The 17,910-nt window shown below is 39.9% G+C and overlaps 1 protein-coding gene across 2 annotated transcripts in view; it reads left to right on the top strand.

Moving 5' to 3' along the window:
- The window catches only part of vwc2 (von Willebrand factor C domain containing 2), a 34,955-nt gene that overhangs the window by 8,793 nt on the left and 8,252 nt on the right, over positions 1-17,910 (top strand). Inside the window, exons 2-4 of one of the 2 annotated variants that reach the window (XM_086045098.1) lie at positions 1,880-2,319; positions 2,410-2,561; positions 6,743-6,872. In XM_086045098.1, the coding sequence (XP_085901224.1) occupies positions 1,959-2,319; positions 2,410-2,561; positions 6,743-6,872 (643 nt within the window). In that variant the 5' untranslated portion in view covers positions 1,880-1,958. Of the gene's footprint in view, positions 1-1,879; positions 2,562-6,742; positions 6,873-17,910 lie in introns of both variants that reach the window. The other variant, XM_086045097.1, reaches the window with a different exon arrangement.

Below are 17,910 nucleotides of genomic sequence, written 5' to 3'. Positions count from 1 at the left end.
AACTGTTGATGTGCGCACATACATGTTGGCTTATGAATAAAGTGTGTCCCTTCTGGTGTTCCATTGTGAATGGCATTTAGTTACTGCAGGTGTATTTCCAACAAGCCTGCTATTAGGGGCTCCATTAGAGAATTCTCTGATTTCCAATGCCTCATTGCAGTTATAGCTGAGTGGGTTTTTGGAAAGTAATATAATTGCAATGTTTTCCCTCAATGTTTTGAAGGTCCTTTTCTAATGTATTTTTCAACAAACCCAGGCAATTAATTAATTTATTTGATGTATTACAATAAATATCAGCTTTGTTATACACTGTAGTACACCTAGATACATGCAAAAGAAGTATTCATTAATCTATGTATCTAGCTATCGATAGCTTTAAGTATATAACTATAAGAAGTTGATGATATGCAGAGCTGGGCTTTTTACTAAAAGTTTGTGGTCCGTTTATCGCCTTCCGCCTGCGGCCGGGGTACCCTTCCGCCGTCATTTATTGGAGAAAAGAGAAAAAGCAAGATGCGCAGTAATTATTAATTTGCTTGCTCAAATTAGGCAGTTTGTGCACGTTTGACAAGCCACCCGAAAGCCACGCAGTCAATAATCACTCCTTTAGGAGCACAAGGCAAGCATGCAGTGTCCATGTGACAGTTTGTAACAGCTGTTAAGGTAGTTAGGGGTGAGGTTCCTTTACTAATGGGCTCATCTCATCATCTCTCTCTCTTTCTGCTGGCTTTCACTTCCACTACATCTCAAACGCTTCTGCCTCAAACATAGCAAATCAGCTAGAAACATTGCTCAAATACTCTTGGCTGCCAGCAGTCAACTTCATCTTTTTCCTCGGAGTGGCTCAGAATTTATGAAGACTTAGGCGCCATAGTTTGAGTCGGATTGAATTTTTTGTCAGGTTGTCTAAACATCTGCCTTTCATCTTGTCACAAACGTACCGTACTTGTTTTGTGCTCACGCTAACTTTCCTTCCTTGGTTTCCTTCTATCATTCTGGAGGAAAGAGTCTTGAAGTACACAAATAAATGAATGTATTCAATTAACTATGCTGGAATAAATTGACACGGGATTATTTTACATTTAGTTAGGCAACACAGAATAATTATATCATTGTATGAAATTGTTAACATCAATACAACTGCAGCGTGTGCTTGGCCTCAGCAATGGCAAGGAAATAAATGGAAGTAGGCCACCGAACGCAGCAAAGCGTCATAGCAGGCATTTGAATTTCAAAGTGCCAGAGTAAATCAAGTTTAGCGAGAGGCAAAAATAAAAATATCGAGCACAGCTTTTTATAAAATGTGCTGCGTTAGCAGTTTACTCCAGGATTTCATTCCTCCCGAGGTGTTGTGTATTAATGTATGTGATGTGCAATTACATGTGATTACAACATAAAAGAAGGCTCCAAGGTGGTTTTGGATTCTTGAATATGTACAGTGAAAAAGAAAGCTTCTTTACTTTGAATGACTTGATACGGTTGCAGCCTGACACAAATCATGCTCTTTTTCAAATCAATTCCTGTTACAGTTGACTGCGATTCATTTTCAGAAATAAATTGATCCAGACTCTTTGTTCCGTTAAGAGGTGCGGAGGCTTAAGAATGTTTGATTCAAGTCCTTCGAAGCTCTTTGTCACCAACAAGACTGATTGATGCAGAGAACTGTTACAGTATCAAGCAGTATTGATTTCCTAACACAGGCCTATGAATGTTCCCTATCTCGACAATCCAATCCACTGATCTTAGACTCACTGGGGTGTTTGCTTGACATGATGGAACAAAGCCATGTGAATTTGTTGCCCTGTTCCAAAGCCGGCACCTGGGATAAAAAGTGACAAAACACTAAGCGCATAACCCCAGTTTAATTTTCTCTTTCCAGATGGACTGGCTCACACCTGAGATGTGAAGTGTGTTATGTGAGCCAAGGTGTTTTCCCACCTCACTGGTGGTGGGGAGAGATGCTGCACTCCGTTGCCATGACAGCAGAGGTTCTCTTTGTTCTCTGGTTCCTGATGAATGGTGCTGAGAGTAATCCTATCACGACCCTACCCGTTAGCCGTGAACGTCTGGAGCGAGTGTTGACCCAGGCCAGAGAGGGAAAAGTGCTCCCCAAGCAGCTGCAGCCTGAGGACAACGATACTTTGGGCCTAAACAGAACTGGCATGAGCCGTGCCAGGTCTAACCTCAGATCTAAGGGTGGAAAGTCCCAAGAGCTGTGGCCTGAGCAGGACAACGTCAACCAAATAAACGTGGGCCCCACAAGTGACGTCACCCTGTCCTTGGAAGCCATTGACGAGTACGCCTACCCGGACTACAGGGGTAAAGGCTGCATGGATGAGAGCGGTTTTGTATTCGCAATCGGTGAGCAATTCACCCCAGGCCCGTCCACATGCCCTTGCCTCTGTACAGATGAAGGTCCTCTGTGCAGCAAGCCAGATTGTCCCAGGGTGCACCCTCGCTGCATTAAAGTGGACACAAGTCAATGCTGCCCGCAGTGCAAGGAGAAAAAGAACTACTGCGAGTTTCGCGGAAAGATGTACTCTTCGCTAGAGGAGTTTAAGGTGAGTTCAGGAACTGCTTTCACTTATTTATTTGTCCAAGTGGAACAAAACGCTGACGGGACCTGCTTTGACGTTCAAATGAGTCTATGGCAAGCGCTACGTAAAAAGTAGTTGCCCCCCAGCAAGCAGGCGGGGAAGAAGGCATGAAGGCAGATTTATAATGGCAAAGGTCAGCACTTGTCTTTCTTCTCGCCGGAATATTTCTGTCGGCTCAATTTCGACGTGCACCTTCAGCAAAGTCTTTTCGTATTGTTACTGTACGCTTGTAGTAGTCTTACAAGCTAGAAGTGTCTCTTCACAATTCTAAAAAGGATGGATCACCTGCGTGCTGCAATTGTTTATCCAACACAATGTTACATTTACCCTTTTTATGCTAGTGACTAGAAGTGAATCTTGAGATTAGGCCTACTCACAGATGTTAAAAGCGGTTTTATGTCAAATGTGTGCTGAGCTAAACCTGCAAAAAAAAAAAAAAACTTCTCACACAAGCATCATACATTAGCCTTTGTGCTGCGCCGTGGGATTTGCAACAGGCAGGTTGTTATGCGTGATTGCTAACTTGTTTGGGAAGTGCTGCCTCGTTCCATTTTCACAGTGAAGTGGCATGCGGAGGCGAAAGCCTCTGCAATCAGCAACAATGCTGTCAGAATTAACCTTAGCGCTCTTCATAGGACCAAAGGTATGCTGCTACGCACAAGGGATTGCCAAACAAGCCTTCCACAGGGAATATAGGAGCTGCATGCCTTTCAATCTGTACACAATCAGCTCCAGTCTTTTCTGGGCTATGAGACGCATGAGAACAATTCAAGAGCAAAGACATTTGAACTCGTTTCGTTTTAAACTTTGTTTCAAAGAGAAGCCTATGAAATTTTGATGATGTTTTATTTCCTATTCTTATTGATTTTCACAAGACAATCCTATTACATCCTGAAAATAACTTGTTTCCTTCACTTGACCTAATAGACCATTTTGTCAATTTAAGACTTTGCAGTTATATTATGTGAAGTGTGTTCACAACTGCATTATGTCCTCCATTATTGTGGCAACCAGGGCTGAAATTTGAGGCATGTGAATGGACAGTATTTGCAGCAACATTAATCGGTTCGTTCTCTCATTTTCCAACTTTCCAGTTCACATGCACCGGGTGTAATTCGATATTTGACCAAACACTGTCAGCCTCAGCAACACTAGGGGGCGATGAATCTTCCTCAGAGGTGGGGTTGCTACTTGCTAGTTCTTAACTCGTACAAGCCAAGTCAAGTCAAACTTAAAAAAAAATCCCCTCTTCTTACTTTTCAGTGACATTACAAAGAACTGAATGTCCTTTCAAACACTAGATGAAAAAATAATAGGGAAAACTAGCCAGGGAGGTTGCCAAAAGGCAGGTGGACAGCTGCAGGAATTTTTAGCAAGTAGTGGCTTAGTATAAGAAACACCAATATCCTGTCTTCTTCATACGTCTGGGCTGTAAGGTAGGTTGACAAGACGGAAGCCCTATCTTACAAAAAATAAAGAACATCCAAGTCTGGCAAAATTGAACAAAAATACATTTGAAATGTACTCCGACTGTCTGGCGACCAGTTCAGGGTTTAGTCCGCCTTTCGTCCGAAGTCAGCTCGGATAGGCTCCAGCACCTCCCCCTGACCATGCGCAGGATAAGCGGTGTTGAAGATGACACATTTGAAATGTCTCAAATGCATGTGGGAAAATGTGTCAGGAAATTAAAGCTGGAAGTTGTTGGCTATCATTAAAAAATGTACGCAAATACAACACATTGTCACTATAAGAGCACTATATTGTACATACAGTGAAACATTGTGTTGGCAGAATCATGCGTTGGGGCTGTTTTTCTTCAACTGGAACTGGGGACTTAGTCCAGGTGAAGGGAATTATGCACAATTTCAAATACCAGCACAAAACCTTCAGGCCTCTGTCAGAAAAACAAAGTTAAGAAATGCCAACTAGAACATCTAAACTTTATTTGAGGGTTAATCAGATGCACTTTAAATGATGGCGGGTGTGTGCCGACTTGCCTTTCACATGAATTTGAATGTGATTGACTTGTTTATCCTTAGGTGTGAATGTGAGTGTGAATGTTTGTTTATCAACGTGTGCTATGCTGGGCTGTTGACCATAGTGAGGATAAGCGGGATAAAAAATGGACGGAGGGATGATTAAGTCTGAACATCTCCAATTCAAAGAGGGTGTCCACACTTGTGCAACCGCGTGATCTCAATTGCAAATTTTTACTTACCTTCTCGAAAACATGTTTTTCTCAATTGAGTTGTACAGAAGGTAAGAGCAGGGTCTGCATGCAGTTAAGACCAGAGTGAGTGATTTACATGTCCACATGTCAAAACATGTCTCAAGCATATGAGTTTTTATTCCCCAACATAAATATAAGTGAGCATCATTCACTCAGGTAGCTTGTAATCTTTGCACAGTGGCGTCCACAAAGTTATGATATCTGTAATCATACGCCCCTGTATCCATGTGTTGCACGATACTTTGCTTAGTCCTGGGAGTCTTGAGATCCAGCAGTGCATATTACCGGTAAATCATTTTCACACAAAACATTTTTTAAAAATCATTAGCCGAGGTTCACATGCTGCTGCTCTGCTCTGATGTTGTGGCTTGGTCATTTCTTGTTTCTGCATGCATGTACAGAACTTGTCACTCACAATACCATCAATACTGCAGCTTTTTTGTACTGTGGATAAAAAGAATACTCATATTAACGTGGACATGGGACAACCCTACCGCCAGAGGAGTGCAATTTACAAAATGTTGCTGGTCCGTCGTTTGTCATCCAGTGACGGACAGAGAGTCTGTTGATACTTGACCAGGTTAGTGACAAAGTAGTAAAAGTTATTTGTCATTTTTTATTCGTCAGCAAAACGGGCCTCTGTCAGTGATGGACTGATGGAAAGCCTACTTCTACCTATCCCTTAGATTCACTTTGTTCACCACAATGACTTTCTGGCGGGTGTCCAACTTGTGATTTCCACTTTATTCATCCTGCCAGCGTTATGTTATTTAACAATCAATAATTTGACATTTCTGAATTGATTCAGCATCTTTCACATGCATGTGTGCATGTTGCTGCCTGGAACACTAATGGAGCGAGGAACCAGCTGCATTGTCGGATATGTTGACCCAGCTTCAAAATAAAAAGTGCGGACTGGAGAGTGTTTTTAGAATTGATTGCATGAACAAAACTTTTTTTTATGATGTAATACTGACTTCATTTTCACTTGATTAACCATAAAGTCAACAAGAAATTACAGATGCAGATACAGAATGACATTTAGGTTTTAATGATCTTCTTTATGTAACCTGATATCCAAGACACTTGCAGGAAAATGTTTCCATTTGTTGTACTCCTGTAAAGTACTCCTCTATGTTGAATGCATAAAAATAAAAGAAAACAAACTTAAGACACTTTTTAATGTTGCATTTAATTCTTATGCACATACAAGGGTAGACCATGTAAGTAGCAACGTGACAAGTAGCTGCCATCTTTGCGGGATTTTCTTCAAATCATGGATTGAGCACTTCAAATGCTGCAAAAATCCTACATAACAAATAAATTCACGAATAAAAACAATTGACTGCTGAAGTTCACGACCCACACTGCTCTTCTCCCTAATAATCATCCATTTGCCCCAGTTAAGTCGAGTTTTAGGGCAAGTGTCAGCGTTTGAAATATCACAATAATTGTAAATAATAATAATTCTGTTGACCGTCTCGTAATTTCGGCCTATATGAGTAACGGGTGGATATTTTTAACTGAGACTTCCCAGCCAGTAAGAGGAGTGAGTTCCCCGAGTTGAAGATGAAACAAAAGGATTGAGGATAACGTTGAGAAATAAGGAAGTTACTCTGTTTCAGTCGAATTTGATGGTGTTTTTTGACCAGATTTTCTATAGGCAATATCACACAAAACCATTCCCCTAAAATGCACTTTCTTCAGGCCCCATCATGCAATTTTCTAAATTCTTAGTGCGTTGTACTCGAGTGTCCATTTCCAACCAGACTCAGCATTTTGACAGACTGTCAGTTTCCAGAAATCTTGTCCGGTTGCTATTGTGAGACAAAGATGTCAAGGAATTAATTCAAAATGGATGCTTCCACTGTGTGGATGTGTGAACGCATTCATGTGTGCTAATTGTGTTTTCCAGGTGTCTCCATGTGAGAAATGTCGATGTGAACCAAGCGGAGAGGTGCTGTGTTCTGTGTCGGCCTGCCCTCAGACAGAATGTGTGGACCCGGAATATGAGCCGGACCAGTGTTGTCCGATCTGCAAGAGTGGTAAGTATGAGGATTTTATGTTCAACAGCAATAGTTATTTGAAATGTTTCAGCAGCCCATAGATTCAGTCAATCCATCCAAATCATCAAAGCAATGACTTCTCCACCCACAGTTTTCCACCGTCTACGGGTTGCGTCCCCACATTTACACTACAGGCTTAAGATTTGGATTTGTCTCGTTACATGTGCGTTCAAGCGACTGATGTTAGTGTGTTTACGTTCACTGAATAACAACCCACATGCACATGTGGACAAAATGCATGTCCAAAAAACATATAGCTCAAGTCAGAAGGCGCAGAAAGCTGACAAGCCAATGTTGTGGATGTTTTGGTCACAAGCACCAATATTGACAAAGACACATCCCATGCAAGTGTTACAGTATTTCTACTGGTCGAGCTTTTTCAGTTCTTTAATTTTCTTCAAATGTTGTGACTTGGACCTTTAGCTTGTTCACATGTGGGGATACACCGATGACCTTTTTTTCAGGTGGAGTAGCAGTACGAGTACTTACATTTGAGTACTCACCGATATCAAGTCCCGGCACTTGATAAAGCCTTTCGGTCTTGCAATTTCGAGGGAATGGGTTTTAATTTTAATCAAATATTGTTTTAAAACACAAACTTTAATTTATCACGGACAGTGTGGCAGTAGATGCAGACAATACAAGTACAGTTGATGACAAGACACAAACAAGGATGCAGGTGCAAAGCTGCAGTAATGTACGGTAACTCGTTTTTCGCAGAGTAGAAACAATATTTGAATGTGAATATTGTATCATCTTTCTGCATATCGTCACTGTGATGTGGAAAAAAACCCATGTCCATTTTTTTCATTTTTCTTATTTTGACGCGAATGTGCTTTCCGCGTTACAGACATCACATTAATGCGAACATTTTTAAAAAATCCCAAATTGTACATACATGTTTTTCACAGGACACTGGCAATATGATACTCAACCCTTTGTGTTCTAAAATTCATAATTAAAAGTTTTTTGCTGAGTCTTCAATGCTATTTGTTAGCATCTCTGTAGGGTTTCATATTATGTGTTTACATTAAGCTAAGCTAGTGGACCTTTGCAAGACAAAGCTATATGTATTTTTTCTCGAAATATCCTGTGTAATCCTCATTATTTGGTTCGTCTACTGTAAACTTCAACTGGGGATGTCGATAAACGCATGTTGAGTCTTTTTGAAAAATTGTTTGCAAAGTGCTGAACTTCACACTGCGCACTCAGAATAGTGGACAAAATAGTGGGCAGAATAGTGTAGTGTATAACAGGCTGGAAAAGTGGTATCTGGTGTCATAGTTTCAGAGTAGGAGTACAGATCGTACGATATCAGCAGCGATAACGGTACTTGTATAAGTGCATCCCTATTCATGTGGTGTTCTGTTGTTTCACTTGAATGTGTGAGAAGTGTCTTCCGAAACATTTTCACATTTTCAAAGTGCCTTAAGATATAGCATCTGTTGTTTTTTTGGTGTTACATAAACAAAGCTGATGTAACTTCACAATGCATATAAGTAATACTTTGATATTGGATTTATTAGTTGAATAGTGCATGTTCTCCCTTTAAAATGAAAACCCTGAAAAATATTGCTAGTACAATGAACTGTACTTGTGTGCGCGTGGGTGTGTGGGTGTGCGTGTGCGTGTGTGTGCGCGCGTGCCTTTGTGTCGTAACTTAGTAGCTCCTTTTCAAAGGTCATGCACTGTATGTGGCTCATCAGTCATATGTCCTTCCATATTTTTGACGAATTATTCCTCATTCTAACTTCAAAGAGAGGCTGCATCATATGTGCTGTGGTAAATTGATGCCTCAGTGTGGTGTGCTGTCATGAGTAGAGGTGCTGCATGTTCATGTTTTGTTGGTGATGGTAAACCTCTGCACTGGCCCATTTGAGAAGAAATCATGCAGCTCAGTCAATTCAAGTCAAATCTGATTCCAATGATTGAGGACAGCATGTCAGAGTGTCATTTTTTTCTCTTTCTCTTGGTGTGACTGTAATACAATTCATATGTCATCAACACTGCTTCCTTCAGCAAAAACAATGGCAAAGATGATGCAGTATATATCACTGAAATGGGATTGTTAAGTATTGTGGTGCAGAATGCCACTAGCAAATCTGCCAGATGAAGATGACAGAATATGTTGCACACAAAAAACCACTTATAGTGCAACAATACTGCTCGAATCCCTTCAAAGTAGAAAAGAGATTATTGCCTTATCATGTTGGCGCTGATCTTCATCTTCACAGGAGAAAATTTGAAATGAAAATACTTAACCGCATGGCTTTCAAAAGAGATACAAAGAAATCTAGATTGTATTTCCAACCAACAGAATGAACCAAAGTCGACAAATAAAACACTTAAAATGAGCTCAAAATGAATCCAAATTAAAAGTAAAATTCCTGTTTCTTTCCCCTAAGCATGTCCTGTTAGTAGGCAGTCATACTTACCTGCTGTATTTTGGCAGACAACATGATGATCGTCTGTTCAGTTGTGAAATATGCACATGCTGAGAGTGCTTGTGTTGCATTTGGGCAATGCTCCATCTTTTCTCCTTTGGATTGCACAGTAGATTTGCTGAGCTTTAGCTGTATGCACATCTGTTCAGAGACAGATGTGGCATGGGTGTAAAATAATACTCGCAACTGCCACCAAGGCTTCATGCTCTTTCAACCGGGAAGGATATGCCGTGTTGCAATGGATTCCACCCATATTACCATAAGCTTGCTTGAGTTTGATATATCAAAGAGAGCAAATGACATGAGGGCTGCTGTTTCTGAATCAGAAAATGTCGGATTTCTGTGGCCAAAGTATACTCTTTTTTCAAGCTGTAAGGGTGCAGGGTTGCAATTTTAAAATGTTAACTCCACGAGAGACAACAAAATGTCAAAACAAGCAAAAGCATTGGACCATGGGCCACGGGTGTCGAACTCCGGTCCTCGAGGGCCGCTGTCCTGTCTGTTTTCCATCCCTCCCTGCTGCAACACACCTGTTTCAAATGATCAGCTCATCAGCAAGTTCTGCAGGAGCCTGATCCTGATCCCGATCGTTTGAATCAGGTGTGTTGGACGAGGAAACCTCTAAGACATGCAGGAGGGCGGCCCCCGAGGACTGGAGTTTGACACCCCTGGTAGGCGGTTGAAACTACTTGTCGACGAGTCTACTATACTACTCCACATTTACGTTTAAAACTTGAAGTCTTCTAACTGTTAATCACATGTTTCTGGTATCTCATCCTTCAGTTGGCCAATTTAAAGGGGACTTTCAACTTGCCCTTCTGCTGCTCTCGCTGAACTACATCTCCGTGGAGGATTGAAATGCCCGTGCAAAAGGGCGATGGTTGTGGATGAGAATAGTGGTTTGCGTCATTATAACAGGCTATTCCAATTGACGCTGTTCTTAAAATATCGACACCATCAGGACCATGGGACTGGCGGCAAAGATCTAGGGCAGCAGCACGAAATCAAGCTAAGTCTTAGGCTAGGTTCACACCTGAGGACTAAATGCTCAATTCAGATTTTGGGGTAAAATCTGATTTCTTTTTTGAGTAAGCGTTCACACTGCATTATAAATGCTACCTCCGTCTGTTTGTATTTGCGGGTAATAACGAGGCGTGGCTTTTGATCTAATTTCATGGAGACATCACTAAAGATGACGTCATGTCATTGCCGCATGAAAAAATTAACCGAGCTACTTGGCTGAATTAATCACCTTAAATGTCCACTTTATGCTTCATGTTTCAAGTGGGAATAAATTAGTCAAATATGAAGTCAATAATGTTTCCCAAAACAACTTGAGACTGAAGATGAGACTGGTTGGCTTCTTGAAAAAAAACATGCAGGGCGCCTCATTAATTACAAAACTACATTAGTGTGAGAGTGACTTGTTGTTCTCATCCTTTGTTTTTGTTTCTTTCTATGCCAGTCTGTCAAAATATGTCTTTATGTGAAACCGGACCCTGCCGCGACAAAGGTTGGAGACCACTGTACTGTGTTAAAAAAGTAAAATGTCATTGATGAAATACCAATGACATCACTGATGATCTTCAGTTTATAGTAAACTACAAGAAACTTTAAGTCGTTCAACCCCTACTATGTTCAGTTGCGGGAAATTGAGGCCCAGTGTTGATTTTATTCCTAATCAATTCATAATATGTTGACTGAGTCACAGTCATGCACATTAACTTTAGAACACACACATGTATCCAACTCATACATACAGTGATGCCGAACCTCCTGCTGCTGTCATTCAAAGCAGATCTCTGACAAAAAGAAATAGCACTGTATTAAATGATATAATCTGTTCATATACCCTGTAGCCAGTGAGACAGGAAATTATACCAGACAGACAGCGTGCTCTGTAATTAACCGTGCAGCACCACCAACAAGCTAAGTTTAAAACAATGAACACACACAATGCATCTTAAACGTACAATGAAGCCATCCCTAACCAATGTGAGCCGACAGGCCTGAAGGAATCATCAACATAAAAGTGCAGACAGATATATATGTATATATATATATATATATATATATATATATATATATATATATATATATATATATATATACATGCTGTGCAACATTCCCACACTACAGCACATACAGTACATTCTAATTTTAAAACAGGCGGTGTAGAGTTTTGATAGAAATGGCACTAAAAGAGCAGACTTCTTTTCCTTCTACATTTTTTTCTGATTTCACTCTGTGTGACATGTATCTAATAGCATGCAACAAATTGAAAGTGGTATTTGGAGTTAGATCAAATCATTCACATTTTCTCCTAAAAGTACAATGGCGCTTGCTGAATACCATCTGATATGTCCCCGAAGCCAAAACACTGATCATTGCATCTTTGCAAAATAGTGTAATGCCAATTTACACGCTATAATTGCCTTTTTTGTGGTTCTGTTACAATTTGCTTTCTTGCAAGTGACAGGATGTTTAAATCTTTTCCAGTTTAGTCAGTCTAGTCAATTTTATGGTTCTTTCCAAGAATAATTTATTGCCAGTGCCTCATAGGTTAAGGAAACAAAAATATAATTAACATCAACCTACCTAAAAAGTAATTCACTATCCTTCATCACCCACAACCAAAAGAAACTACATGAAACATTTATATCACAATCATAGCGATCAAAATTGTACAGTTATTAGACACTGTATTAGAAATAAACCAAGACAGTGAAAATTATTTTTCATGCATGCACAACCCAAAACGTGTGAGTGGTGGGGATAAAAAAATAATAACACTGGTCAATAGCAAATCTTAATCATTGATGGCTTTATGTGTCCCTAAATGTATTTTTGACACTAATTTAAAAAAAGCTCTTTACAGTTTTCCTAGCACATTATGTTTTTTTAGATATTTTCATTTTTTATTTTGAAGATTGACCTATTAAAGCATACACAATATGAATTTTACCATGTCATGTCATCTTCCAAACCGCTTATCCTATATAGGGTCGCGGGGAGTTGCTGGAGCCTATCCCAGCCGTCAATGGGCGAAGGCAGACTACACCCCAAACTGGTCGCCAGCCAGTCGCAGGGCACACATAGACACTGTCACCGAGCGGGAATCGATCCCACAACTCAGGCGTGTGTATCACTACACTGTCAGCGGACTGTGAATTTTACCATGCATTGTAATTTGTTGCTGACATTTCAGAAAAAAATTCACCTGTTGCTGAACCTAACCCTTTTATTATTATTATTATTATTATTATTATTATTATTATTATGAAAACCTGATGTGTGAGAGAAAAAAATGTTGGCAGATTCAGAATCAGCGCAAACAAAATTCAGTTTACTTGGATCTCTGATTAAATCGTTGACAAAAAAACTGTGTTGACCAGTGTAATTACAGGCTGGAATAAATTAGTCACATTAATTCAAATTAAAATACTTTAATTGCATTATTTGTAAATGCAATAAACAGTGCTTTTCAATTTGACCAGGCAACACCTATGCGTGAATTCTTCCATCAAAAATGTTTATTGTCTAATCCTACTCAGTACACCACTAGATCAATGGAGCAATTGACCAAAAATACATTTTGCTTTCTCATGCTTTAGAAGTATGTAATGAATTTAAGTACTATCTAAAATATATAAAATTTAATAGAATACACATGAAACAAAAAAAAAGAAACTGGCATAAAACTGTGTATATTTGATTATAGATTGTTTCATAGACAATGTATAAAATAAACAATGAAGTCAAAGCATGAAAAAATATACACCGTTTCAATTTTTTTTGTTATTGCCAAATGATTAATCAAATAACGAAAGAAAACCAACAAGACTTGCTCCAATAATAATAAAACAGTTTACATTGATTTCATCTTTAATTACTACAATGCTATGGAAACAAATGCCATTCAGGGTTTTAATTCTCCTTGCAGCTGCACAGCAGCTATTTAGTTTCAAGAGATATATTATTTTCTATATATATTTGACACTGGTAAAAAGAAGTGATTGAGTGATCTATGAGCTTGTATTGACATACAGTAACTAAACTTAATTTTACTTTGTCTTTTATTCATGATGTTTCCTAAAAGGTGAGAATTACAACAATAATAGCTATCAAATTCCACCTACCCACTATTAATCAAACAGAGTTCTACATGCAACAGAAAAGGGAAAACTCTTTTGCCCTACACAGTAATTAGTGTAAAATAAGGTTATCGGCGGTCATTAAAGTTGTCGCCCTGCTAGCATATGCTGTTTAAGAGTAGCAGATGTTAATAGCTTGTAGGAAATGTGTCACATCAAAGCTCATCTCATTAATAGGAAAATAACAAATTCCTCATGCAGGGGTGCTTTACCACTGGCTGACTGAGTAAATCACAGTAGCTGTGCCAATGTTGAAAAGTAAGGTACGCAAAAATTGAGAACGTGAAACAAATGGATGAAAGGGTGAGACGCAGTATCCAAATGAGATTCCCCATTCAACATCTCTGCTATCTGCGTGATTTAGCCAGTCTGCATTTTTCCGCTGTAGCACCTCTTCCATTGCTAAAAACGATAAAGTATTGCCACGTTTGATGAGTTCATCAATTATGCACTGGCATTATCGTGGCCTTTTCAGACATGCAAAATCGATGCCTATGGCACAGCAGTCCCCTGTCTCAGATGTGTTATTCAGTCGTTATGCATGGAGACATTTGGGGAAGGGCCAGGGGATGAAGATGAAAGTGTGAGGTATCGCTGACATCTCGCCCAGACAGTTGTTCATGAATATCAAAGAACAGCTGTGAATGGTGGCAGGTTCTCTGCATTTTACTCATTCTAAATCCTACCTAAAAAGTGTATTTATACGTGCGTGCATGTGTGTGTGTGTGTGTGTGTGTGTATATAGGATGAAAAGAGTCCAGCCACGTCTCAGTTTTTACCATCCATTTTATTGTTGAGCTGGGAGTTGGCGAGAAAGAATCTTGGAATGGCTGTTTTGAAGGCGTTAGCATTTAGTCTAGACCTTAGCCTCACTGTCTTTTGTCGGATGGTGAAGGAGCGGTCCGCTGATCTGCAGATCTCCAGCATTACGAAGTCCCAGTTGCTGTCATTAACTGAACCACGCAAAGCAGTTCTGTAAAGTACTGCAAATATGCTCTGCCTATTCTACTCATGATGGATGCAAAACCAAAGAAACGAACCAAAGCACTGCTAAAACTACTCCGTACTCTGCTGCAACTTGAAGAGTGCCGGTTCGCCGCGTTTACTCACCGGCCCACAAAGCCAAGCAAATTGACTATTTTGCCCGTCCTATTTTTCAATTTAAATAAAAATTCTGCACGGCATGCTTTTGGAGGATGTTAAAATAAAGAAATTAAAGAGAGGCCTCTCTCCTCATCTTCTCAGTCGGTGCTCCAATCCCTCTTTTCCTTTACTCTTGCAGGTTATCGTCTTGGTAACGTACAAGGAAACAAACGGTTGTTCTATGAGACGCAGACATTAGGGTCAGCACTAATCTGTGGGGATGTGATAAACGGTCTGAACCAGAGCCAATATCACTTCAAATAGAGCAACATGAGACATGGCCTTGCTGCCAAGAGCGATAAAGTCTCATTTGAATTAAGGCAAGAATTAAGGACCTTTTAAGATGTGGCTTACAAAAAAAAGAAAGAAAAAGAAGACTATAAAGGTTGTTTTTAAGGCCATTTGTTGAAGGCCCTGCATCAAAAAAGACAAATGACCACCCATATATATGTATTATATGTACATATTGTACATGTAAAGTTGACATCATCAGCGAGTGGAGATCTTCTTGCAGTTCCTTTAAATGTACTTTGTGTGCGCCAATCGCCTGCATTTACATGCCATGTAGACTGCGCAGCTCTCTCTGCGATAAATTTCAACGGAGCGAGGGGAGACGCTTCGATTGGATGTCAAACAAGTCGGCTGCGTTACCTCCCACAAAGGCGCAAACGCCCCCTTCTTTCTGCATCAGTCTAGGAAGACACCAAAAGAAGGAAAACTCCACCCATACACACAGTTAGACTGCGCTTTGCGCTAGACTTGCGCTGGCGTTCAAAATACTGACAGATTTGTTTTATGTATTTCACTTTTTCGTTGAGGTATTTCATCATATGTCAATATTTTACAAGGCATTTCCCAAGTTATGATTGCCATAATGAGAGCTGATCACATCACATGTGTAGTGCTCAGTCAGAGTGCTTCCCTGCTTGTTTTGTATGATTCTATTCATTTCGTTTGAATATATTTCATCGTGGCCCTTTGGTTGGATATTTTACATTATAAAGAGATTGAGCCCCTTACAATGACATCAAAGCATTAAATGTATAATGGGATTCAAGTAAAGTCCGAGTATTACCTGGACACCCGTAGGACGACAGTAGAGGGTCTGTTATTTCTGCCCTCATGAAGGACATTGACTACAATAGGCAGGCCGCCGGTGTCCAGGTGGATTCATCCCTAAAGATTATAGGTGGTCTCACTGCATAAAACATGAAGAAGAAAAGATTATGCTGGACGTAGTACAGACACTCCAAGCTATTAATAACTTGAATTCATTTATTCATAGTTTTTGCGAAATTGGTCCCTCTCATGTTTTATGTCTTTACACATCAGTGACACTTTTATTCTACATTTATAATGCAAATACGCTCAAGAAGTCCATTAAGATGAGTGATGTCAGCTACTTTTCTCTCTGGATAATTGAGATCTGTTGGTTTTCATTTTTTCGAATGATGGGATGTCTTCTCTTCCATTCCATGATGCGGTGCTGCTTTCAAGCTACAGGTGCTAATGGCATATCATTTCCACATGCGGCCTTTGTCACCTCTTAACAAACTGGAGTGAATGTCTGGCTCCACATGTACAGTCCATTTGTCTCTGTGACTGCTATTGAAAAGTTCTTGTGGTGCCGAGTGCGCTGCAAAGAAAAGCCATGGATTGATGCAGAGGAGGCCTGTGTATTAATGAAGCCGTGACAAATGAAAAAAAGGATGATAAAAATGAATGTTCAATGCATGCACCAATGCAACTGCGTGTGTGTGTTTCACAGACTAATCAAGATGAAGTTTGGTGTTTGCTTTCTAACATTATTGTCCTTGCAAATCTTTGATACACTTCTCATGAGAAACTGTTGTAAGGATCCCTAATGATGATGAATCAGCAACGACAGCAGTCCACGGCCACAGGATGAGCTGTTCCCCAGCAAGGGTGTACGCTGGCATCGAAAGGACTTATGAATGTGTTAAAGCTGACATTTTGACAGGCTGTTCGCATTGATTGATGTGCTAGCAGCACCTTCCTCTGGGTGCTGACACCCAATGAAATGGGGCGGCTGCAATGGAAAGACTCCTCATTTTTCAGTCTCCTAATTACATAGTAATGTGTAACACAGCAGCTTGAGAGCTTGTTAGTGCGAGGAATGGCCATTGTTATGCGATACCTGATGCTGCCTGAAACAATTCCTGTCGACTTTATATTTTGTGTGGTGCTGTTGGGGAGATAATGGATGCTTTATGGGCTCTTTTTTTCTTCCTGGAGGCTGAAGACAAAAGCACCTTCAGGAGACAACAGCCATCCCAAAACGTCGACAACAAAGGAAAATTCTGGTGAAATGATGTTTGGAGGGCCTATCAATATAATTTCCATAATTTTGGCAATGAATCTACCTCTAAAACTCAGTTTGTGTGTTCTTGTGTCAACATTTCCGCTACTACTTGGGTAACATTGGCCAAAGTGTCCAGTGGGATTGCCGCACATGCATTTTCATGTGTTCGATTCCCTCATAGATATCCTAAGGGATATTGTGTATCGCAGGAAACTGACTACAGTGATTTTCCTCAGACAAGAAATTGAAAATGCATGTGCAGCAATCCCATTGGGCACGAAGGCCAATGTCACTCAAGCAGTAGTTTGCTAGACACATAAATGTCTGGTAGCTAATGACCACCAGTTTAAGCATCTCTTGTAATTGTAGAGGCCAAAGGTAACTTGTATTAATTTTGTGATGTCTGAATAAATTTGCTTTTAAAATATTTATGCAAATTATCCTTTTCTCTCTAAAAACAGTTGGGTTAAAAATAACACAATTTGGGGTCAAAAACTGATGCACTACTTGGGTCAATTTGACCCAACTTTCTGGGTTAGGGTTACAGAAAACAACCCAAAAAATGGGTAGTTTTGTACAAATCAACCCCAAAACTTGGGCTGTTTTGTACAAAACAACGCAAGAAGGTGGGTCAAATTGACCCAATTAGTGGATCGGTCCATTTTTTACCCCAAATTGTGTTATTTTTAACCCAACTGTTTTTAGAGTGTGGCGTGTGTATACAATACATTGTTTTGACTGACACTGTATATGTATTTTTTATTTATTTTGCACATTCTCCGGTGCCTGCAGTTAGATTTGTGCTTGAGGCATGTTCAGAAAAGAAGAAAAACATTTAATTTTTAAAGGAATCTTCCATTTAATTGATTTTAATCATGGTTAGCACATCCGCGAGGCGAGAGGTGTAGGACTCCCTCAACTGGTCGCCAGACATCCACGGCAATGTACTTATG

The sequence above is a fragment of the Filicampus tigris genome, chromosome 11 (assembly GCF_054856515.1).
Source record: "Filicampus tigris isolate MCC_2025a chromosome 11, RoL_Ftig_1.0, whole genome shotgun sequence".
NCBI classification, from domain to species: domain Eukaryota; kingdom Metazoa; phylum Chordata; class Actinopteri; order Syngnathiformes; family Syngnathidae; genus Filicampus; species Filicampus tigris.
The sequence above is the reverse complement of the archived record's forward strand: the minus strand, read 5'-3'. Positions and strand labels throughout refer to the sequence as shown.